We start from the raw sequence: 25,171 nt of genomic DNA on the forward strand, positions 1-25,171 counted from the left end.
CCTGTTTAAAACATGTTAGTTTTCTGTTTGAAATTTGGATTTGATGTCTTTTCATCCTCTCTGTCTCCTTCAACTTGATACTATCTCTGCTTGCTGTAACTCTGTTAAGACCTCCGGCCTTTTTCTTCCTGTTTTCAATCATGAAATTCTTTTCAAAAATCTTAAGGAAGAGGTTAACGTTCTCAAGCATTTGTTCGCTCTTGTCCTTTATTTGCTCTTTTCTAAATAAAGAACAGATTGACCCTTCTTGGGCAGCTCAAGTCACTCAGGACTGATTCTGGTTACTTTTGTAAAAGCTTCTGTCTTAGTGCACCTTCCTTCCCTACACCCATTTTTCCACTTTGTTGAAGCAATGATGGAGGCAAGGGAAATGCCATCAGGTGTTCTGGCTGTGATTGCTGGCACTCTGGGGGATGTATTCTTGTGGAATAGAAAAGCTTCTGAAAGCTGCTTCTGTGTTTTCCTCTGAAAATGCCTTTTTCTGTGCCACCTCCTTGCCCTTTCTCTGTGCTATGTGCTGCATGTTTTTGCTTAATTGGATCATCCAGACCAGTTTGTGGTTTGTGCTCTGCCCAGTGTCCAGTCCTGCAGCTGGGGCTGATGGGACCCTGAAAGAAACTCTGAGTCTGCTTTAAGGATTGAAGCATCTCACTGCTCTGGACCTAGGCTTCAAATTGCTTTCTTGCATAAATCCTCCTTGCTTTGATGAAAATATAATATTTGTCATTCCCCTGAGTAAGCGAGTGCTGTGTGTGTGCTGAATGCCGAGGCGCCGGTGGAGCCAGCTCGCTTCCGTGTGTGAATCATTTCTCAAGCAGCTCTCTGTGTCTCTCTGCAATGTGGTTTTCCTCTCAGGGAAGCACTCAAGCCCTGAATTTTCAGTCTGGTTTGCACATGCTGTCAGAAGCTAGTGGGAGACACTTTTCTTTTTAACGCAGAAAAGAGGACGAGCTTTTACTGTAAGTATTTTATTATCTTTTATTTCTTTTATGATGGGAACTGTATTATCTCTAGAAGGATTCTTGGGCCAGTAATGTATTTGTAGAGTGAATGACCCGGCTTTGCTCAACAACACTTTTTTCATAGCATCTCAATGTAAAACTAAATTGAATTAATCAAAAATAGGGTAAACACAGCTGTGTTAGCTGAAAATGGGCTGGGGGTGGTTGAAAAGCCATTACAACCACAGAAAAAAAATCCCCTCAGGAGAGCTGGCTACTGTATTTTCCTCCTGCTCAGCCACATTGATTTAGTGACAGAAGGGGTGAAGCTGTTTCTGTTCCTGCTTTTTCCTCTGGCAATTTACGGTTCTTCCCCGACAGTGAATCGAAGCAGGAGCACAGCAGAGTTTCCTCTGCTGCTGCATGTGCACACAGTCCAGTGAAGGAAGGGCAGAAGGGAAGGGGCTGCTGAGCCAGGAGCTTTGGCAGTTTGTCTGTGGGAGCAGGGAGAGTGCTGGGCACTCCAGCAGGCACCTCTGGCAGCCAGGGCTGCTCAGGTTCTCAGCAGGACCCTTTCATTACTGCACCCCCAGTGTTGTCTTTAAAATTGTGCTGGGGATGAAGATTGGTCATAGAAACAATTGCAATAATAACAGCATTTATAGAGCAGGTAATATGGCAAAGTTGTAGAGATGTTAATTAAGCCCTGTGTGTGTAGCAGTAAAGGATTAGTGGTAGAACTGGTTTGAAAACAGGGATTCTCTACCTTTTTCTCTTCTGTACAGTTCTAGAAATCCCCTACTGATCCTTTCTGGCTTGCATGTTTCTTTCTAAATTCAAGTGTTCTTTGCTGCTGTAACCTTGGCAGGAGGGAGAATACCTCATTTGCTCAGTGTTTTTTCTGCAGAATTTCTGTAACTACCACAGAAATTCCTCATCCTAACATGCACTTGGCTATGTGCTACCCCTTCCATTTCTTGTGCAGCTCTAAACCAATTTAATTTCATTGTCAAGCCCACCAAGGTGGCTCATCCAGTCCATCAGTGGCCCTCAGTCACAGCTGCAAACTGCTGCTTAGGTCTGTTCTGTTCCTGTTCGTTATGAATATTTTTAAAATGCAGAAGTCCTCTGGTGTCTCCTGCAGCTTTGGAGTTATGTCCCCATCTTTGCAAGGAGCCCTTTCTGTCAGAAGTTAAAACTGTCTCCCATAAACGCTCAGAAGTTCCCAGTTTATGAACTTCAAGTGAGCTATTTTGCTCTTTAATGGGAGATAAATATCTCCTTAAGGGATAGCTTCCAGATCTCAATTATTTCTCTGCACTGTGATGGATGGAAAACGGGAGTCAGGGAAACATCCCAGCATGTGGCAATCTGTGAGGCTGCTCGCTTGCGTGCTGTGTGACAGATGTTGATTTATCTAATTTTTGCTTTTTTTTTCTGTGGGATTCCTTTCCAAGGCAAACGAATGAGTCCATCTTCATAAATATCCTATTTAGTGAGCAGTTATTTTACAAATGGAAAAACTAAGGCATGGGAAGATTGCATGGCTGAGGGGGTATGATGATTCTGTGCTGAAGCTGAGGATGGAACCAGGTGGAATTCCATGGAATGCATTGCCTCTGGTATCATCCTTCCATGCTCAGAGGGGGCAGGGAAGCTGCCACTCTCTGTTCCAGTCAGGATGACCATGTAGCCACATGCTGTCCATCTCTGCTGTTCCAAAAAATCATCATTCCTTTTCTTTCTTGTAGTTGTGTTTACCTTCTATGCTACCGAAAAACGTAATGGCAGGTAATTATCAGGCAAACCACTTGTAATTATTCTTAATTTCTTCAGCAATTATATAGCTCTTGCTCTATCTGAAATGAAACCTTCTTCTCTTCCTTCTTGTGGGTTGGCAAAACATGAAGTGGCCGAATGTGTCACTTGCTTTGTGCTGTATTCACTGGGACAGCAGTTGAAAGAACGTGGATTAATGAGCAATAGCTGCCTTGAAATGACTCTAAAACATTTTTGTTCTCAACCTGAATGTATTGAACATGAATTAAACCCATCTATTCAGGACAGAGTCATATTGGGGAAAGCCCAGAGTGACCTAATTCCTCACGATTATAACATGGTTGTAACTTCAAAAAGGGAGTTTGGAGTCAATGCATCATTTTTAGCCTTTCTGAATCTTCCTGTGCATCCTTCAGTAACGTGGTGTTTGTGATTCAGAATTGCCACATCATGTAGAAAATTACAGCTGGGTTGGGAGTTTTGTTTTTATCCTCTCATTTATAAGATCAGGGGTCATAGGGAGGTAGCAGCATTTCTCTCCTGAGCTGTGTAATGGTGACTGGTTAGATAATCAGTGTGAGGAAGGAGGAGGGGATGGAGAATCCATGGACAAACAGTGTGATTCAAATACAGGACAGGCATGTTCCCAGGCATCTCCCAGTACAGCCTTGGCTCAGTTTGCCAGCATCAATCACTGTGCTGGATGACAGCAAAGATCTCTGCATTTTCCTGTCTCATAAATGGCCAGCAGCATGGAACAAGGACAAGGGAAATGCAGCTGAACCAATTCCTTGTCCACATGAGGATTTTGTTGTGATTTCTGCATTTTTCTCATGTGATCTAAGGATGAGTGAAAGGCTGACAAATCCAAAACTCCAGGGAGAGCTTCTGTGGAGGAGGGTGGGCAGAAGGTTTTGCAGTGCTCTCCATGCCTGAAAAAGTCATCAATGACTCTAAAGGCTGCTGTGGGAAGAGGATTTTATTTTGAATGATGCTGACATGAAGTTTTGCTGTTGCTGGCCTGGCCTCTGGCAGCCTTTTGGGGATGGTTTTGGAGGCTGAGTTGATGGCTGGAAATCTGTCACATGTGGCGGCCTGGACCTGTCCTTGCCTGGGCCATCTCTGATCTTTGGACATCCTTGGAACCCTTCAGTACATTTGTGTGCTACTCAATAAACACCAATTGTAGGGAATTCTTGGAAAGACACTAAGGAAATAAGCAAGAAAAGCCAAACACAAAAATGTGAGCTGCTCCCTTACCACTGTGACCACAGATAAACTTTGTCTTTTGGAAGTTGAAGGGATTTTCCATTATCTGTTTGCATCTCTTCTTTCAGAGCTGGTTCTTTCATAAAACTTTATTTCTAGAATTCTAGGGGTTTTTTTGGTTTTTTTTTTCCAGTTTGAATCCTGGTAGGATGTTTTAGGCAGCTGCATTTTAATCTTTAGCATTAATCACCTTTGCGACAGCCGCGCTTTACGGCACCTTTTACGACAGTTGCGCTTTACGGCACCTTTTTCCGACAGCCATGCTTTACAGCACCTTTTACGGCACTTTTACAACAGACGCATTTTACGGCACTTATTGCGACAGTTGCACTTTATGGCACCTTTTACGACACTTTACGACAGTCGCACATTTACAGTGCTCTCCATGCCTAAAAACGTCATCAATGACTCTAAAGGCTGCTGTGGGAAGAGGATTTTATTTTGAATGATGCTGACATGAAGTTTTGCTGTTGCTGGCCTGGCCTCTGGCAGCCTTTTGGGGATGGTTTTGGAGGCTGAGTTGATGGCTGGAAATCTGTCACATGTGGCGGCCTGGACCTGTCCTTGCCTGGGCCATCTCTGATCTTTGGACATCCTTGGAACCCTTCAGTACATTTGTGTGCTACTCAATAAACACCAATTGTAGGGAATTCTTGAGAACACACAAAGGAAATAAGCAAGAAAAGCCAAACACAAAAATGTGAGCTGCTCCCTTACCACTGTGACCACAGATAAACTTTGTCTTTTGGAAGTTGAAGGGATTTTCCATTATCTGTTTGCATCTCTTCTTTCAGAGCTGGTTCTTTCATAAAACTTTATTTCTAGAATTCTAGGGGGTTTTTTGGTTTTGTTTTTTTTTTTTGTTTGTTTGTTTGTTTTTTCCAGTTTGAATCCTGGTAGGATGTTTTAGGCAGCTGCATTTTAATCTTTAGCATTAATCACCTTTGCGACAGCCGCGCTTTACGGCACCTTTTATAACAGCCGTGCTCTACGACACTTTTACGACAGTCACGCTTTATGACACTTTACGACAGTTGCGCTTTACGGCACCTTTTATGACACTTTACGACAGTCACGCTTTATGACACTTTACGACAGCCGCGCTTTACGGCACCTTTTTCCGACAGCCATGCTTTACGGCACCCTTTAAGACTGTGGCGCTTTACGACACCTTTTACGGCACTTTTACAACAGACGCGTTTTACGGCACTTATTGCGACAGTTGCGCTTTATGGCACCTTTTACAACACTTTACGACAGTCGCACATTTACAGTGCTCTCCATGCCTAAACACGTCATCAATGACTCTAAAGGCTGCTGTGGGAAGAGGATTTTATTTTGAATGATGCTGACATGAAGTTTTGCAGTTGCTGGCCTGACCTCTGGGCAGCCTTTGGAGGCTGAGTTGATGCCTGGAAATCTGTCACATGTGGCGGCCAGGACCTGTCCTTGCCTGGGCCATCTCTGATCTTTGGACATCCTTGAACGGTACAGCGTTTTACGACAGTCGCGCTTTACGGCACTTTTACGACACTTTATGACAGTTGCACATTTACAGTGCTCTCCATGCCTAAAAACGTCATCAATGCCTCTAAAGGCTGCTGTGGGAAGAGGATTTTATTTTGAATGATGCTGAGACATGAAGTGTTGTAGTTGCTGGTCTGGCCTCTGGCAGCATTTTGGGGATGGTTTTGGAGGCTGAGTTGATGGCTGGAAATCTGTCACATGTGGCTGCCTGGACCTGTCCTTGCCTGGGCCATCTCTGATCTTTGGACATCCTTGGAACCCTTCAGTACATTTGTGTGCTACTCAATAAACACCAATTGTAGGGAATTCTTGGAAAGACACTAAGGAAATAAGCAAGAAAAGCCAAACACAAAAATGTGAGCTGCTCCCTTACCACTGTGACCACAGATAAACTTTGTCTTTGGGAAGCTGAAGGGATTTTCCATTATCTGTTTGCATCTGACACCATGGGGGGAAGGAAAGCAACTGGCTCTGCAATAGTTGCTTCTAGAGGAGAGGTAGAGCTGTATCCTCTGAAAAGAAAATTCTCATCTGATGCCACATTGAAAGTGCTCTTTTGATGTTGAAGAGTTCTACAGAAGAATCATTAAGCAAAAATGCAAAGCAAGCTTCAACCCAAGAGTGACTAAATGGGTCACCTTGGCAATGTCTGTATCCTCATTTCTGTGTAGTTCTGTGGCTAAAATTTAACAGCATTTTTAACTCCTTGCAAGATCATTTCAATTCTACAGCTGCCTTGCTGTTTTTATTATAGTACAATCTTCTTCATTGTTTAAAGTTGAAAAATAATAATAGCACTAAAACCATCTTTCTTGAGGCATGAATAAAACCAGCAGAATTTGCCCTGCTGTCTGGACATGAAAATTTCCAAGTGATGTCTTGTCTCCTGGTCCTCTACCAGCAAACCACGAAAATTCAGCTGCAAATGAGATTGGAAGGAGAGTCTGCTGAGGTAGACCAGAGGAAACTGTGAAGTGTCTGGGGTGGGGTTTATAATTGATTCTTTTTGGACAGCAAAAGCAAGAGGAGCATTAGAGATGAGGTTTTGGGAAGTGGGTATTTTTTTTTTGTCTGAATTGTGTTTGGGTGGAAGCAAGTGGTCTGGCTTGGTGGTTTTTTGGTTTTTTTTGTTTTTTTTTTTTTTTTTTGCTGGGCTTTTTCATCCAATCCTAATTAAAGCTAAGCTTTGTACAAGCAAGAGTCCAGCAAGTGACTGCTTGGAGGAATGATGGAGGAAGGTTGCACTGAGAGCCTCAAATACACCAAAACCAAGGTAATAGGAGTTAAAGCAAAGAGAGACTGGATAGATACAGAAATTCTGCTGAGGTTAAAGGAGCAGATGCCTGAGGAAATCTGTTAAAGGTGACCAAAGGACTAACAGTTTGTTTTTATTTTTTAGCCTGATCTTATTTCTAAATGGAGTTTTCTCTATGCCATCTATCTCCACATTACCAATTACTGTATTTGGACTATCAGCTTCCCTGGTTTGATTCCTAATATCAGTTAAGAAATCAAGATGAGTCATATGGAAGCATCTGTCAAGCCTAAAAATTGTTGTTTAAAGTTAATTGATGTGAAAGGCAGAAAAGAATTCTATTTTAGCCCAGCTGTCTATCCTGCCATGCAGCTTCCTACGTGCCACTAGAAAATGCTTTACAGTTTACTGAACTTGTTAGATATTGCTATGTTCCAGTTGATAGTTTCTCTGAAAATAGCAGAAGTTGATTAGAGGGAAAATAGTAGAAGCATGATGCAGATTTTACAAAAAAAAAAAGAAAATCGTGCTTTGAATTCATGAGTGTGTGTTACAAAGCTTCTGGAATAGTCTGACCTTGGGATGAAATGAAAAGTAACTGAATTACAGGAAAATGGCACTGGGGACTGTGGGGTTTGACCCACCAAAGTCACACCTGTGTCCTTTGAGGGCCTCAGGTGCAGAGTTGGGACTTTGGCCTCATCCTTCAGGACTGCTGGGCATTCCCAGGTCCTGGTGAAGCTGCCATCTGGCACATTCCTCTCCAGATTCAGTAATGAGCTTTCATAATTCTTTATTTCTTTCCTTTTCCCAAAGCAACTTGTGCATGACTCTGCTTTAATTTGAGTGTCCTGCTGAGTCCTGACACACAGACATGTGCACCAAAACCTAAATTGTATATCAATTATATGTGGGGTACAGATGCTTTCCATCCCCCAACAGGGATTTTCCTGGGTAATTTAATTTCTACAGATATGCTAATAATTTTTATATATTTACTAGTGCAAATCCTAGGTTTCTTGACTGTGAAATAATATTGCTTATCACTCAAATCAACCTATCTATTTTCTTTCAGAAAAAAAAATAGCCTTTAATAGTCAGCAGAATGTGTGTCCTAGAAGTTTATTCCCCAGAACTGGTGAACTCCTCTTTTGATCCACAGCCAAGTCTAAAGATCCTGGAGCCCTGGTGTTGCTTCTGCTGATGCTGACTGCCTGTGAGTTAGGATAAATTCTTAATCCAGTTTTTCTAGCCATAAAATGGGAATCATTCTAGGCTAGTTCTAAAGACTTTTATTAATAAATGCATGTAGACTGACTAATAAAGAAATGTCTGTGTTCTCAGCCTTTAATAAAACAGTAAAATTTCAAGTAAAATGGACTGCAGAACTTCTGCCAACTGCCAAAATAGTCCTCATCAACATATTGCAAACATCCTTTAAAATACCAGTAAAAAAGGATGAACTGTATAGCATGGCCTGAATTTTTAAAGGCTGATGCCTGTAGGGAATTCTGAGGATTACTGAGACAAGCAGCTCTGTCAGGACCAGCTTTACATTTTTGGTAAACCTGATTATCATTTGCAGTACCTGTTGCAGAGGAGGAGTGTATTCAGACACCACTTTTGGGTGTAAAAGATTTTTAAAAACCCAACCCCAAGCCCCTGCAGTCTGGAAGTGCCTGGCAATAGAACCAATTTTGCTGAAGTTACATCTTGCTGAGTCCTCATTTATTTCAGCATGGGGTTGTTTCCTCATTTTCAGAGTCCAGCTCCAAGCAGGGCATGCTACAGGGATTTAGTCTGGCCAGCTGAGTGCCCTGCTCTGGCTGATGCCCAAGAAGGAGTTTGAATTTCAGGCTGGCAGTAATTCTGTTTGCTTCCTAAGAAAAATTCCCTGTGAAAGGTGCAAAAATGAAAACTAAAACCACAGAGCTTGAGGCATTGCTTAAAGCAAGTCATTTTCCCATGAGAATCAGCTCTCATTTGAAATGTATTGACACAGAATGGATGTAAAACAGGTGATTTTTGTCCCTGTGTTTGCAGGAACAGCTTGGTTGTGTCTCTTGTGGAAAGCTCCTTCTCTTTAAAGTCTCCCTGGGGGTAGCCTAGAGATCAAATCTGTCTCTCTGGGGTCCTTGTGGAAGGCTGATATTTAGTGAAAATACAGCAGAGTTACTTCTAACTGTAGGTGAGAGCTGGATTTGATGTTTTTAATAAATGTGCTGTTTTTACACCAGGATAAGAGAGACCTCCTTGTCAGTGCTGGGTGTCCTGATTGCTGCCCTGCTGCAGACACTGGGGGTAGCTGAGTTAATATTTGGGTTCACTGAGTTAAATTTTGGGTTCAGCTACCATAAGTTTCTTCCATGAGCAATTTCATGATGCTGAACTCCAGGGTTTTCCATTGTCCCCACTGCTCACACCTTCCATGGAGCTTTTTATTTTGCTTGTTTCATTGTAATGCAATAAATTGCATTTGGAGGAGGGAGAAAGCTGATGGTGACTCTGAGAATGGATTTTCTGCTCTCATCAAAGAACAGCAGGACTTTTTTTTTTCCACTTTTTTTTTAAGTACTTTTATTTTGCACTACTGAAGCAGTACTTCTAATAACTCAAATATGTGTCACCTACTTAGGAATGAAAGCAGCTTAGGATGTGCAACCTGGCTTGATGCTTTGAAGTACATATAAGGCTTGTGGAAAGTCCTGGAATCCCACTTCAGAGATGGAAATCTTTATCTACAAGGCAAACTCAGGTTAGCCAAATACCTGAGAAGTCTTAACTCCATCTTTTACAAATGCCAGTTCTCCTATAAATACATGGGAAAACTAATAATAAACACTAATAAATCCAGGTATTTCTTCTCAATTTTAGTTTCATCTGCTTGGTGCAGTAAAATGTTATTGAATCCACATGGCAAATAATTCAGCTCTCTTTACATGAAGAAGCCAGTTTGCCTTAGGCTACTGACTGGATTTCTTGAATTGTGGTTTGGGTTTTTCTTTCTTTAAGTACCTCTTCCTTCTACTCCTAACATCATGCTCTAATGAGCATATCACTCCACTGCAACTTGAAAATGTCATGGATGACTCAAAATTAAATTCCTTTGGATATCAGGAAAGCATCTGTACAGCTTAAGGCAGGAAAATATGAGGTACAGTTATGAAGAAAACCAGAGGGTATAATAAAGCAGTGTATGTGCAACCACTGGATCTGCAAAAAACCTAAATCTGCATAATTTGGAGTTGTAATCAGCAAGAGAGTTTGCATGTGTAGTTGCCTGTTCACCCATATAAATACAGTGAATGTTAAAAGGATTAAGAGCCTGTAAAAAGATAAGTTTTTAAATATTGTAAGCACCAAAGCTTGCTAAGGTGGACCATGAGCTGTGGGAATGCTAAATTATATCATCTATTGTAATATAGTTTACATATCTGTCAGGGCTTTAAACCAGTGATCAGCATAATCATCACCAAAGGCTCTTAATGAGATCAGTGGATGGCTCCTCACTGGATGTGTGAAGAATTTTAATGGGTTAATGCCTGTACTTAGCAACAACTACTAACTTTTTAATTCCTTTATTTAGGAGCTGATAGGGAAGTGCTGTGGAGAGAGCAGACAGCCCCCCTGCAAGAGGCAGCAAGGACAAATAGAGGGAATGTCACTTGCTGGCTTTGTTCTCTGTGAGCTGCAGCTGAGCACTTGACATTCCTTCACCTCCGTGCAGAAGCACTCCCTGAACAGACCGAGGTGGCACCTGCAAGGTGCTGTCACTGTCACATCCACCCTGGGCCCTGACAGAGCTGAGTCCTGGGAGTTCACTGAATGCTCTCATTTATGAATGTGAAATCAGGTGCAAAGCAAATTATGAGATGTAAAATGTGACCAGAGCCCCTCCTGACTCAGCCAGGAATAAATTGCTTCAGTGTCTCTGTCAAGGTGTTGCTGCCCAAGCTCACTGTCCCTCTGAGCACCTTGCCAGGCACTGGGCACTCTGTGGGTGAGGGAATTGCCTAAACTTTGAATATGAAGAAAAACAAATGGCAAATTTTTAGTTTAGCTGATAGTTACACATGTAAAGAAATTCAAAGAGATTTATTAATGAATTTCCAGCGTTCCATCCTGTGCCTGTGGATATTCTGGTTACCTGCTTAACAGACAAGTTACCCTCTGCCTACACAAGGCTGAGCCACAGCTACATCCTGTGTCTATTTTGGAAAATGAAGAAAAATGTTGCTCATACGCAGTGGGGGAGGACAGGAGATATCAGGCCACCTCCCCTCCCTCACATTCCCAGCCCAGCAGGCTGGTGGGACTTGGAAAAAACATCCAAATAATTCTTTTATTCTGCTCGTGGTGTGGATTGGGCAGTGGCTGGTGGAAGTGAATGGGTTCAGATCTCCAGGAGTGCAGGGAGCTGTTTAACTGGCAGCTGTCAGCCTGCTGAGGGAAACAGGCTGCTTGTTCCTGCTGGCAGCTGAAACGTCTTCAGCTACATCCAAAAAAAGGAAATCATGTCTGTTTGCTGGTTCCTGGCAGGATTTCTCTCTTGCATAAGCTTATCTCTGAGGAATAGTGGATCTGAATCTTTGTTTGCAAAGAAGTTGGGGTTTTTTTCACTATGTTTTGTGAGTCGTGGCATTGTGGAACGTATTTTTATCACTGTGGCAACATCAACTGCTGCTCCTCTAGAAGACTCTGATAAGGTAAAGATATATTTTCCACCCATCTGAGGAAACTTGCTTCTCATGTGACTTTCTAAAAGTGAATGTTATTTCAGTTGAAGATGCTGGACCTAATGGTAAAATAAGTATTCTTCCTTTTATCCCAAGGTTGCTTTAAACTGCTGTGGGCTTCAATGTTCTCAGTTGCTCTTCCATTGTGCTTCAGTATTCACAGGTGTTCTGCTGTGCCTGAGGGAGATTTTGGGACTTAAATAGTCCCCCAAAAAGTTAATGTTCCTTCTGTGGTTGGTATGAAAAGTAAAAGTGGCTGTGGCCTGCTCTGAAGGTTTCTCTAGGCTCAGTGTTGATGTTTGTGAGAGAGGGAATCAAGTACAGCATGGCCTTTTCAGCCCTTTAAACTCATGCCAGATATCACTCTTGCCTTTCAGGTCACATAAAGATAAGTTATATTTTTGTATGAGTGCATAAATACATATAAACTTTTTATTTTTTTTTTTTTTAGAGTCTGTAGACTGAATTACTTGGGAAGAAAATGAAGAGTAGTGCCAGGCCTTGGAGTGCAATAGCAAAGCAAGGGAGCCATGGAATTGACAGAGGGAAACCTCTTCCCACCACCTCCACAGGAATGAAGACATCAAAGTCCTCCACTTCCCTGGCCTTTGAATCCCGGCTCAGCAAGGTACAAATCCTTGGAGACTGTTCAAGCATTCCAGTCTTGATCCAGGTTAAAGCTTTGGTTTAGTCCTCCAACTACCACACCCACTGTGTTAAGTGCAGGGAGATTTAAATTTTGTTGTATATTAAATTAATACACATTTCTCAAAGTATTTTGCATGTACTGAATCTGTACACTCTGTGTGTGAGGGAATTGGCTAAACTTTGAAGTTGGGGAAAAACAAATGGCAAATTTCTAGTTCAGCTGATAGTTACACGTGTAAAGAAATTCAAAGAGATTTATTAATGAATTTCCAGCATTCCTAAAAACCTGTGCCTCTCCCTTCAAGGCAAAATATCTTAACAGAAGACATTGCAATGTAACAAATGCATTTTATAAATCCTATTTTTTTATACAGATATGTTTTAAAAAATAACAGAAACTTCTGTCCAAGTAATGTTTTTAAGAAAATGGAGTAATACACCTGAAATGCTGCTGCATCTGCACCCTTGCAGCCAGCAAACAGAAATAACCTGGTCACCCAAACCCAGGCCAAGGTTGTAACTTTCCAGTAATAAAGTTTAATGAACAGTACATAGCAGGGTACAGTGTTTAGATCTTCTCTTGATTAAAACTTCATTAATTGTCACAGTTTTTCAAGGAAAGGATTAATTTATTGAACTTGCTGTGCAGACTCCAAGATGCAGTTACCAATAGGGTACTTCAGTGCTCCAGGCAGGTTCTGCTGTGTGGTTGAGGCAGCATCTCTGAAGGAATGCTACTGAGGACACTAATCAGGGAATCTGATACGATTGATTTGTTAAATTTAGTGTTAATTGTGGAGAGATTTCTTCCTAATGACAGCTAATGACTTCAAATTGTATCCAGCTGCAAATGCAAAATCATCAAAGTGGCTTGCTTGAAGAAAGGGAGTTGAAAAGGCGCTGCAGTTGCTGCTGTAGGGAAGAACACATTGAAGGAATTACTTCAGAGAGACTGCAGAACTCTCTGAAGGTCAGAAAGTCAGGTTGTTCCATTCTCCTCCTGAGAGTGAGCTGACAAAACCTCTGCCAGAAGGAAAAATGTTCGTTGTTTGGTATCCTGGAGCACCATCAACACTTGAGCTATTGAAACTTATGGGCTCACAGGGTCCAGGAAACCACAGGCTCTGAGTCAGAGGAGGAGATTAAAGGGAGAAGGAATTAGAGTTGAAAGATTTCATTTTGCTTAAATATTTCACATTCAGGAACTACTAAATAGGGGCAGTGCTTGTTGTGTGCTCTCTTTTGTCTTAACCCAGGAGTGGGGTTCAGCCTGAGCTTCAGGGACCCCCAGTGGCACTGGACAACTTCAAAGGAAGTGGATTTTCATTTGAGAAAACACTTTTGGTGCCCACAAACTCAAAAGTATAGGAAAACTACTGCTCTAGGGAGATTCTCCAAAGCTTTGGTCTTAAAATACTTGAAGTATTTTTCCTGAAATTAATTAGAAACTGTTACTAGAGGTACACGAATGGGAAATCAGCTGACCAAAGTTCTGAGATAAACTGTAACTCCTGCTTGCTGAAGCAAGATAATTTCAGTGTTTCTCTTTGAATCTTACCTTGTGCTTGTGTTCCATGGGTTTCTTGAGTTGGCACTTAGAGCAGACTTGTGTCACCAGATTCCCTCCCAAAAAGTTGCCAGTAGACCACTCCTGTAAACTGTTTTCTCCTTGCCTTTTAATTATTTTCCTTTTTGAACAGTCTTTCCCATTTTCATTCCTCATTGTTGGAACAGTGCTTTATCCCTTAACCCACTTCACAAAAACCTGGAATGGAATGCAAATACAAAAATAATATACTCCAGTAATCAAGGCAATATTCCCATGGGGCTACTTTATGGAAATGTTAACTTTTTCCCCAAGAAATCTTGCATGTTGAACTAACTAAGGGGAATATTCAGGGTCCTGACCTGTCCCCCCTCTGTGTCACAGCTGAAGCGGGCGAGCAGCGAGGACACGCTCACCAAACCCGGGCCAGCAGCAGCTGCGGGAGTGTCCAGGCTGAAGAAGACAATCACAGCAGGAGCCATCTCAGAGCTTGCCGAGAGCCGGCTGAAGCCCAGCACAGGTAGGCACCAAGACGCTGTGAGCGTCACTCGCTTTGCCAAGGTCCCAGCAGTGTCCCCTGTCCCCCTTGCAGCGCAGCCGTGTGGCAGTCGCAGGACGCTGTGCTTCGCATCCCGCACCCCCCGAGTATTGGAATATGAATCCCAATATAACCAGTTAGATTGTGCCTGGGTCAGTGTGACCCTCGCTGCTGAGCCAAAGGCGGCTTCTGTGGTGCTTTACCCCAGAGATACCTTGGCTGCTGGAGATTGCAGCAGGGCACTGAGCAAGTCCAGGCTTGTCAGGGACTCCGTTTACCTCAGGAGAGAGAGCTTCTGGCGATGGTGAAGAGAAAAAAGGAGAGGATTCTGCTGGAGGGTTATATCCAGATGTTTATTCCATGGTTACAGAGGTCTGAACCGGGGCAACTGCTCCAACCAGAATGGAGGCCACATGGTCTCATTAACCTTTTAAGCTCAGGACAGGGGAAGGGGAGGGGACAGGTGAGCTACCAACCAGGTGAAAGGGGCAGGGTCTCAAGGGACTGGGGACACCTATCCAATGTCCCCCAGGCCTGAGGAGCATCCTTTGAAATCAACCAATCACAGACTGCCTTGCTGGTTTGTTAGCCTGATTGACAGGGCACACTCAGCAAGGGGCGAGGGGGAAGGGAGAAGGGAATATTGGCACACCTGAGGAAGGGACCCGGAAGCTAAAAACACACCACAACACCCGAGCCAGGGATACGGAGTGAAAAGGGACGCACTGGGTGGGTTTAGGAGCCGGGGCAGCCCCAGCAGCCGGGCGGTGGCGCCGGTGCCCCGCGGCTCCGGGCAGGATGGACTCAGCCCCCGGCTCCAGGGCAGGACAGCATCGCTGTCTGAAGGTTTCCCCATTTATCAATAGCAATCTCTCTTCTCTCTCTACCGAGTGAGCAGAGCTGCTTCCCCGCTGCTCCTGGGACTCGGCAGAGGTGTGAGAACAAAGAGCAGCCCTGGGCATCCTCTGTGCAGCCTGTGCTGCTCCTGAGCTAGCCCGGGGCACGCTCTCCCCAGCAGCCTCAGCCCCATCCGCTTGTTCCCATAGGTTTCAAACCTAAGCCTGTTTCCAAAGGCAGCGACACCATCTGCATACCAAGGGCTCTGCTTTCCCCCAGGAGCTCAGCAAATGCTTGCTTTTGTCTGCTCCCTGGTGGCATTTCCAAGGGAATGTGAGCCCTTATTAAATTTGACCATGACCTCCCTATTTGTCACAGCCTCTGCAGGTTTTGACTGTGTGACAGAACAATGTTACTAACCAGAGAGAGATTTCTGTTCAAAAAAAATGAAATATCAAAACCTTTATATACCCTTGGAAGAAAATGATGTGCCTTGTAACAGCACAAATGTTTCATAGTAACCCAAAGACAGATCCAATTCTGCTGTTAATCAGTGTGTAAATCCTCAAATTTAATAGTGACTAGCTGCATCCAGAGGAATTTGGGATTCACAAGCCAATAAAGAGGCATGATGCTTGGGAGGAGCCAGGCAGGGAGATGAAAACCTGTACAGATGATGCAGCACAGGATCCTGGGAATGCAGCCAGGGAAACAGCACTGCAGGGAGTCCAGAGTGGAATATGTCTGTCAGACACCAAAACACAAGCATGGAATAGAGAGCCCTCTTCTGCATGCAGCTATAATAACTGCCACTGGAGGAGGGAGATTTATGATGAGGACTGCTTTAAATACAAAGGCTGGAATGGTTTATGGAGGTCAGGTTACATCTGGGTATTGCTTTACCACTTTAAATCACATCATTGGATATAACCTCATATATTGCTTTGCATCTGCATTTGTAGAAGCATGAATGGGAATATTAATGCTAAATGAAAAGAGAACAAGTGTATAGATAAACACTAAGAATGTATGTGTTACCACTCTAAAATGGTTTTTAACCTAGAGAGAACTGTCTTCTTACATGTCTGTTTTTACAGTGGTTCCATAATCTGAAAGAGTGTTTGAAAACCCAGCTGTATGCTGAGGTGTCATTGTCAGGGCCACTGGAAGGTGCTTGATCTTATTGAGCAAGATTAAAGAGCTGAATGCTTTGTCACACTGAAAAGGAAAATACCAATAGTCCCACTAAAATGGTGCATTGTTGCTGAGAGAACTGACAGTGAGCATGGCAGAGGGCACAGCATGTTCTAGGAACAGAAGCAGGAAAGGAGAGAACGTTTTCAGCTGCTGTGTTTTATTGCAATGGCTTCCCAAAGAGTCTGATTGTGATCAAGATGCAAAGCTGACTGTGGAGCTAATCCAAGTGAGAAGGTTCCAGTAGCTGGGGAATGCTGATGTTTGTGTAGGTAGCCAAATGTGTAAATCTAGAAATTTATTCCAAAATCACTTTCTTTTGTTTATTTGATGGCCTTCATCTGTTCTGTGTTTTCCTTTAATGTCTTGACTGTAGGCATTATCTCTCCCCCTTGTTTGGGCTTTTTTGTCTGTTACTCAAGTGAGTGATTTGAGTATTTTACTGAAATGATATTCTGTTAGCTCCAGCCACACTCTGATGGTACACAGTTGGTATAATAGTCCTGTGTGAGAGAATTTAAAGTGAAAAAGGAATGGAAATACAAAAGCTTAGGTTTCTTTCCTCTTTGGGTGTGACTGTCCACCATTTGTGTGTTGACCTTGAGCAGGAAGACATGTTCCAAATGCTGCAGATGATAAATAATTGACCTAAAGGTTGGTTGTTTAAATAAGGTTGTTTCTGTGCTGCCCTTGGTGGAGTTTCAGTTATTTATTCCAGCCTTTTATTGATGGAACTACCCCTGCTTGCCCTGCTGGGAGCTGACACAGTAAATCATAAACAACTTAAAGGGGGATGAGGCCAAGCCCATGGATCCATCCTTGGCAAGTGCAGTTGAGCAAATGGAGCTGGAGAGTGATTCTGGCTGGAAGTTCTGAGCTGTGCTGTTTGGTTTTGTAACTCCTTGGCAGTTTTGAAATCCCAGGCAGTGGGAAATGACACATAGAGAAAAAGAAATGTCTTGTATTCCTTATCCACAGTGTGATGTCTTCCCATGTGCTGTCCTGAAGTGGCTGTTTGGGTTTGTTCAAGCCAGGCTTACAGAACTCTGGCATTGTTTTTAATGTCTCAGTAGATGAAAAAGAGCAGGGAAATTGTAAAACATGAGCAAGAGTGCACTAATCTTGGAATATATTAATGTTAATGCATGTACTTATAAAGCCATCCAGTCTTTGAAGCCACATAGCAAAGAAATGATTGTAAAATATATTAATAGAGAAGTTTGTGTATTCATGAGAAACTAGGACTGTCTTCCCCTAAGGTTCAGGATTGTAGGAAATCAATGACTTCAGATTCTGCTCCTTTGAGGTCTGCAAGCCAAATAACCTTAGAAAAGCAATTTCACAGAGAATTTCAAAGCTTCTTATGTGATCACATACCTCTCAGGAAGGGCATTGCGTGGCAGGACTGGTATGCAAATAAAAAATTTGAGGTTCAGGCAGATGAAATTACTTTCTCAATGGAGCCTGGAAGTCATTCCAAATCCTTGCTCTGAGTTCTGTCATTCAGTCCACACAAACTCCCAGTTCAAGCACTTTCTGAGGACTTTCCTGGAGGCTGTCTGGGTTAATCATGTTCCTGTGCTGCTTTGATGTGATTTCAGTGGCAGCTGCTATTATCTGTCAGCTTGGACAGGAACCAAAAAGAGTCTGGACATAGCCAGGATGTGGGCATGGCACAGTCCAGTCACACATCATCCAAAAGCACTCAGACCATTTCAGCCCTTCCCATTTCTCACAAATATATTGATTTTTATATCAAGTGCTGCCAGCTCCAATATGAGATATCAGTTATTCCTGAAATGTAATTAAGAATAGCTCGACTTTTTCTCAGGCTGCTTCATCAGCTTATTTTTTATAGCTAAATAAAGGCTAAATCTCTTTAGACATGATTTGCCTCAGAAACAATAGGAAACTGTCAATAACAATGTTATTATCACCTACCTTGGCATTTATAGAAATTCTGGCTATTTTACTGACAAGCTCAGGTTCTCTCTAAAGGCCAAAGCAGGAGACAGGTGCTACATCTTTGGGGGCATCAGAAGCCAAGATGCCAGCAGGACTGTGAGGGGTGGCCTGCTGTGTCACCCCCTGCTCCATCAGAAATTACCATTCATTATTATGCATAAAATGGGAAAGTCAATACTTGGCCTGAATTTTCAGCCCAAATAACAAAAACCTGTTGCTTTCTGTGTGTTCCTGCTGAGTTGATTCACATCCAAGGCTGGAGATGGTGCCAATCCAGGAGCACAGAGGAGGGAAGCTCAAAGATATTGAGAGTTTCAATTATCTCCTCAGCATCTCATGTCGAGGCTCTGAACTCTGCAGGTTACCTGGACAAAAGCTGCTAATCCCAGAATGGAACATTGCCAGCACTGGAAATGAAGCTGCTCTGCAACACAGGCTGTTGTAATAAACCCAGCAAATTAAATAGGGAAACAAAAATACCAAGAGATTTGGCATAATCAGGGAAAACTGTAGAAGCACCTGAGGCTTATATTTTGTTGTGGCACAGTTTGGGTTGAACAATCTTCAGCTCCAGTAAGGAGGGGCTTTGTTTTGATGAGTTTTTCTGTGATTTGTCATTCACATTCCTGCCAGTTAATGTCCCAGTGACTAAATGTGATACCTGTGTATCTTCAATTCCTTCCTAGTGCTGGTAGAGCACATACCATTCCTCCATTTGTCCATCATTGTTTTTTCATGTAGTTTATGTGAAAAGAAAAGTCTTGATTTCTCTCTGAAACAGCTGCTTGCAGCTTTTCTGTGTAGATAGTGCTGGTATTCAGAAAAGAAAGCTTTTAACTAAATGAGGCCAACTGGTCCCTGCCAGCTCTGGTGTTAGTGCTGGGAAAGCTTAAATATCACTGGTGAGACTTGTTCACCTGTGGCTGATTCCAGAGGGGAGGCTGGTGTGTGGTTTTATTGCACATAGCACTCATTAGATATGCTTCTTTCCCAGCAAAATTGAAAATGTGCCATGCTACAGATTTCAGAGATTCCTGCATGTTCAGAGAATTGTAATTTTCAGCTTGCTATTTGATATTAATATAGGGACTCTATCAAATTTATTGTCTTCTCTCAGCCAACTTCTCTGCTTGTGATGTGGGGTAAAAATTTAGGTTAATGTGAAGCTAATCCAGACCAGAAGCTTTCCCTCCATGGTCAGAATATTCAAGGAAGTATCTTTTTATTTAAAAGCTTTCTTTAAAAAAGAAAAAATCCTTGTGAAAAAAAAATAATCTGACAATTTAGCAGTTCATAAGATGCTAATGCACCCCAATTAGGACAGGAAAAAGGAAAGTGATTTCTATTGAAGGACAGCTCTCTGACCTTGGGGCCCTTTTACTCTGCCATACATCAGCTTTTGACAGCGCCTGCTTTTTGTGATCTGCCACATCAAAGCACTGCTATAGGTTTGGGAGAGGTGGCTGCACTTTGCATTCAGGCTCGTTACTGTCTCGTTTTCCTTGTGAACGATGGTGCCAAGTGTGAGGGACACTAATGAGATCGGTATGTTCTGTTCCACCAGGCTCCCCTGCAAATGGCTGAGCTCATCTGGGCTTTCCCAGGAGCTCTAAATATGCCTCAAAACCTCATCTGGAAAGCCCACTTGCATTTTGCTCCCCCTTCCAGGTACAAGACACAGCTCTTGCATAATTATTCTATCTCCAAAAGTGGTATAAAAAGGAAAAGAGGACTCAGGATATTGCTTTGTTAGGCTGTGATTCAAATTGGCAAGAAGTGCTGCAGGAATTTAGCATGCAAAGCAGTGGGAATGTGTCTGCATTTACATCCAGAGCTCTACATGCAGCTGGCTGTGCATATTGACATCTACACACATCTATAAATATCTGCAAGTATGTTTAACATATTGCTACAACCATGAACCTGAGCCTCCCTGGCATTCCTTAGCAAAATGTTTCCTCTGTGTGTGATTTCCCCAGGTGTCAAGTAGTCAGACTGAGTTTCAGAACCAGTTTAGAAGATTTCACCCACTGTCCTCTGAAGGGAAAGCTCAAGATTTGAAGTGGATCAAATTTGGCATTCCAGATTTAGGTTATGGCTGCTACTTGTCAAGTTTCTCTTACTTCTTCTTACAAGGATTTTTTTTCTTGGCACAGCCTGCAAATACAGTTGTTGATTGCTGATGCCTTTGCTGAAAATATTCTTGTATTATTTTTATTGCTGTGTTGTTTTTCATGTTCTTTGGAGCTTTGCTCTTTCCCTCTGTAAGCCATGGGCAGTTGTGCATCCTGGAATGGCTGGGAATGGGGCTGCTTCACATGACTGCTCTCCAGGCCTCTTTTTCCTCTTTGATAACTGGCAGTATAGTGAGACCAATGCATTTAGAGGCTGTCTGGTAGGATTTCTGATACCTGATCCTGTTATGGATAACAGGCTTTTTGAGAGGCATTCACAGGCTGGCTGCAGTCATCTTGCATTATTAAACAAGTAGGAATTAACTTCTGCTGACAACACTGTCTGCAGAATGTACCTTTTTCAAGCTTTCTTGCTGTCCTAATCTACTGCAGAATTTACATGTCCTGTGCTGGATCTCTGTTAACACATTCTGAGATTCTGCATTCAGCCTCTTGTTAAAACCACCTGTGGAAGAGCCCCTTTTCTGGGCTGTTCCCTGAGAATGACTTTGTTGGCACACGTGAGCCCCTCTGGGAGCTGAGCCAGCTCAGAGGATTCAGTGTGTGGTAGGGACACTGAAATGCTGAGTCCTGAAGGCTGCAATGACTTAACTCATTAAATTGTTGACAGTTAATTGGCTCAAGGCAACATGTATAGGGAGGATTCATTACAGCTGTAAGGGAACTGTGGTGATCCCAAAAGCTTTTCTGGGGACACCTGAACAGAGAGGGGAGCATGCCTGGATGCTCCAGGAATAGCACCAATTTAGGATCTCCCAGCTTGTTTTCATTTCTTTCCAGGCTTCTTTACTGAAGTTGTTCAGCAAAGTCAACACAACCCTGCTCTGACTACCTGCCCTGGGTTAATTATCAGCTTTCCTTCAGCTGGTTTGAAGAGAAATGATCCTTAACACAAATTCTCTGGGCCTCAATCTATTGCAGCCAGAATGCCTTGGCACAGGGCCATTGTGTTTGCACTTAAGGAATGGGAGGGAGAAGGAAAGGAACGCAAAGCTGGCCTGGTCTGACAAGTATGCAGATCAGGGGAGGGCTTGGCATTCCTTGTAGTATTTTTTCCCCTGTTTTTTTTTTTTCAGCAGGTTTTGGCTTATATTAGATTTTAGTAGTGTAGAACAAGAGGGGAGGGATTGACAGCTCCATCTCAGGTGGGTTCCTGGAAGGCTGTGCTTCTGTGCCATGAACTGTGACCTCACCAATTATCTTTATTACAAAAAAAAATGTGTTTCTAGCATGGTTTAAAAAAGCTTTTGTTCATCTGGGGTTCAGCTCTAGATGTTATATTTCTAATCCTTTGAGGTCCACTATTGGGAATGATGCACAGATTCTGAAGATTTATTTTCCCTGCTACTTATGTACTCGGTGCTTGTAAAATCTTCAGCATTAATAGAAGAGAAGAGTGTAATAGTGTGAACTCTGATGGTTATGATGTCCACGCTTAGGGCCCATTCAGTTTAATATCTGTAACTTAGAATTCAGCCTTCTGGAGAGACTGTCACCTACCTGGCCACTGCAAATCTCAGATTTGGTCGCATCTTCACACTCGTTCTCATGAGCATGGATTACAATTTCAACAGAAATTCCACTCATTCATTTGCTGTGCTGTGAGTAGGATGCAAAGAAAGTTATGCCTGGCAAGCAAGTCCTGTCATTTGACTAAGGAGTTGAAAGAGTTATGTACATCACACCTTCAATAATTAATTCCCATTCTCACTATATAGGAAAGGAGTGTTTGTGAAGTTTTGTTGGCATTTCTACAAAGAGCAAGGGGGATGAGTCAAGCTTCATGCTTAGGAAGAGACTTTGTAGAGTTGAAATGCATTCATTTGTTTTTATACCTTTATTACTGAAGAGAGAGGGAGGTAATGTAAAATGTTCAGATAACGAATAGTTGCCTAAAGATGCATCTGTTCTGATTTGTTACCTGGTCCCCATGTCATGCTTGCTGCTACTCCTTTTTCCTCAGCTTGAGCTGCAAGCTCCATAAGCAGTAATCTCTTATCTACACCTCCTGCTCAGGCTGTAGCTGTATTTAAAAATTTGTGCTTTACCTTTCATTTTGGACCTGGGCTAGAAGTCTTTGGCCTGACATCATTCTCCTTATCATGGTGTTTGAATGTTCTGATTTATATTTCATGCCACTGTCAAAAATAACAGATTGGTTCTTCCAGTCCTGACTCTCCTCCAGTGCTCAGATTTCAGGTGTGTGTGCTCTGAGTCAGTGATTACATTTTATAATTGCTCCAGGCTTGCACCAGCGCTGCACTGGGACCTTGTTATGCTGTTCCCTTTTGTGATTACAGAAATAGAAAGCAGGTGATGAAGTAATAAATGCTCAGCTTCAGGATTTATCAGCCCAACAGACTCTCACAGCTCATGCAGCCCCTCAGGTGAGTCCTGTTGAAGGAAAGCAGACGTCACTCCTTGGTCTATAGTGGAAGAAAATCTCTGTGGGAGATACATTCTAACTGCATTTGGAGGAAGATTGCATCTGTACCTTGGAAAGGGCAGGCTGAGTACCCACCACAGTAAGATACCAGACTTAAGAGATCATAAGATGACTTTTAGAGAAAGAATGTACTGTCACTGATTCCTTTTTGATGGCTTATTCATTAAACAAAGCGTTTTGTGTTTGACATGTCATGAGGCAGAGGTAGGCTGGAGTTGTTTAATGTCATCCAGATAAAGACAGCTGTATGAAAACTTTTCACTTCATCTATAAAGTGTCAGAGGAAGAACAATGGAAAGATGAAGACTGACAATGAAGTCATCCTATTGTACTGAAATATTAGCAAAATTCTGCTTCTATTATATTGAATGGTCTCCAGATACTTTATCTGAAGTGATGGATTCACAACTAGATAGATTAATTCTCCATGTTTTATTTTTCAGGCTGTTTTGAGCCTAGGAGACACACTAGTTTATTATTTCTGAATTTGTTTTTAACCCTCTTGTTGAAACCAACACTCAAGAGGATTCTGTTAATTATCCACGTAATGGAAACTGATCACTGGAGTCATTCAGTATCCTTGTTTCCCATGTACATCAGGGTTCCATGACTGTGGAGCATCTTGATTTTTTGGAAAGATGTGCTGTTGGTGAGCCTCTGGGTGAGCCTGTCCTATGCAGCTGCTCTTGCAGTGCCAGTCACAGGCAAAATTATTGATGATAGAGATATGGTGTGAAATCTGCTCCTGTTTGTGGCTGCAGGTCTAGATGTGCTAGTGGCTGTCAGGTTTGATTGTTGTTTTATTGGCGTAAGGGGAAAATTGGAAATCACTGTAATAGACTTTTAGGAATAAAATACCACATCCTTACATCAATAAAGAGAAATAGATTTCAATGGTATTCATTGAATGCTGTATATTGTTTAATATAATAGGGATGTGAGCCTGCTGTGCTGTTATCAGCACCAGTGGAGGCTGAGAGCAGCTGGGGGTGTTTGGCTGACCCAGGAATAGCCCCAGAGGATTTCAGAGCAGATCTGATGGATGGGACTTGTCAGAAAGGGCTCATGCTCACAACCACGGTCAGGTTTTCAGAGGAGCCTGGTCTCCATTTCAGCATCCCTTGGGTATCTCTGTTTTCACAAGATGCTGAGCATCTCTGAAATTGGGTCCTCTCATTTTTATGACAGTTTGGAGCTGCCCTTGCCCAGACATGTCAGTGCTGTGCTCAGCAGTGTACTTAGATCTGTGGGCAGGCTCTGTTTGCTCCATGCTAAGCATGGTGGAACTGGCTAAAAATTAATGTTGGCTTTGCTTTGGAGACATGTGGCTCCTCAGGTCTCTGCTGAGGGTCCCTCTGCCCTCCTTCACCTTCAGCCGCGTTTCGCTTAGAAACACCGATACGGGACGGGCTCCATGGTGTTCCCCTTTCCGCCACGGCTGATCCAGGACAGGGAGGCTCCGCTCCAGGCGGTGCTGGGGGAGCATCGAGGCGGGTGCTGGGGAGCATCGAGGCGGTGCTCCAGCATCTCTCCCTCCCGGAGCCGCGGCCCGGCCGGAGCTGCAGCTCCCCCGGCGGCCGCTGGGTGTCCCCCGGCGCTGCCCCGCTCGCTGCCGCCCAGCCCGGCCCGGAGCGGGGCCGGCTGAGGGAGGAGGCGGCGCCGCAGCCGCCTCGGCGGGGCCGCAGCGCGGCTCGGCCGCCAGCAGCAGCTCGGGACGCGCTCCCCGCCGGGGCTGCCTGAGCCGGGCACGGCCAGAGGCGGCTCCGCGCCCGCACCGGGCATGAGCGGGGCTGCGGCGGCCTGAGGGGGCTCGGGAGGAGCCGGGCGGCCGGAGGAGATGGGGAACCAGCCGGGCAGGGCGGAGGAGCACGAGCAAGGTGTGTGCGGGCGGCGGGGCGGCGGCACCGCGGGGATGGCGTTTTGTTCTCGGGGGCTGAGGCGGCTCGGGGCTGTTGTCACAGCAAATGCCGGTGGCTTCCAACCTGCCGGGGACACTGCTGCTGTTTGCCTTGTAGATGCGCTTTATTGGCGTTCCATACCTGAGATCACAGCACCGTCCTCACGGGAGCTTTTCTGAAAGGAATCCTTTGGAGCAGAATGCCTGCAAGGGTGGAACCCTGTTCGCTGACAGATTTTTTTCTTTTTCTTGGCATGGTCTGCATGATGCAGCTAAAAAGTTCCAAAGCCAATGTAGTGATGTGCATAGAACTTGTCAGGATCTGCAGCTTGGCTGTGTTAGCCTTCACCATTGTTCGTGGCCTGAGGCCTGAAATTTTCCAGGCCTTAGAATTTAAA

The 25,171-nt window shown here is 43.6% G+C and overlaps 1 protein-coding gene across 6 annotated transcripts in view; it reads left to right on the plus strand.

Annotated features, from left to right (window-relative positions):
- SPECC1 (sperm antigen with calponin homology and coiled-coil domains 1) overlaps positions 1-25,171 on the plus strand; it is an 86,873-nt gene that overhangs the window by 10,143 nt on the left and 51,559 nt on the right. For 2 of the 6 annotated variants that reach the window (XM_064729535.1, XM_064729536.1), the window contains exons 1-3: positions 7,854-7,987; positions 11,959-12,135; positions 14,086-14,221. In XM_064729535.1, the coding sequence (XP_064585605.1) occupies positions 11,989-12,135; positions 14,086-14,221 (283 nt within the window). In that variant the 5' untranslated portion in view covers positions 7,854-7,987; positions 11,959-11,988. Of the gene's footprint in view, positions 1-824; positions 960-7,848; positions 7,988-11,958; positions 12,136-14,085; positions 14,222-24,566; positions 24,754-25,171 lie in introns of those variants that run through there. The other 4 variants (XM_064729537.1, XM_064729532.1, XM_064729533.1 and 1 more) reach the window with 4 other exon arrangements.

Source organism: Zonotrichia leucophrys, chromosome 19 (assembly GCF_028769735.1).
Source record: "Zonotrichia leucophrys gambelii isolate GWCS_2022_RI chromosome 19, RI_Zleu_2.0, whole genome shotgun sequence".
Classification (NCBI taxonomy): domain Eukaryota; kingdom Metazoa; phylum Chordata; class Aves; order Passeriformes; family Passerellidae; genus Zonotrichia; species Zonotrichia leucophrys.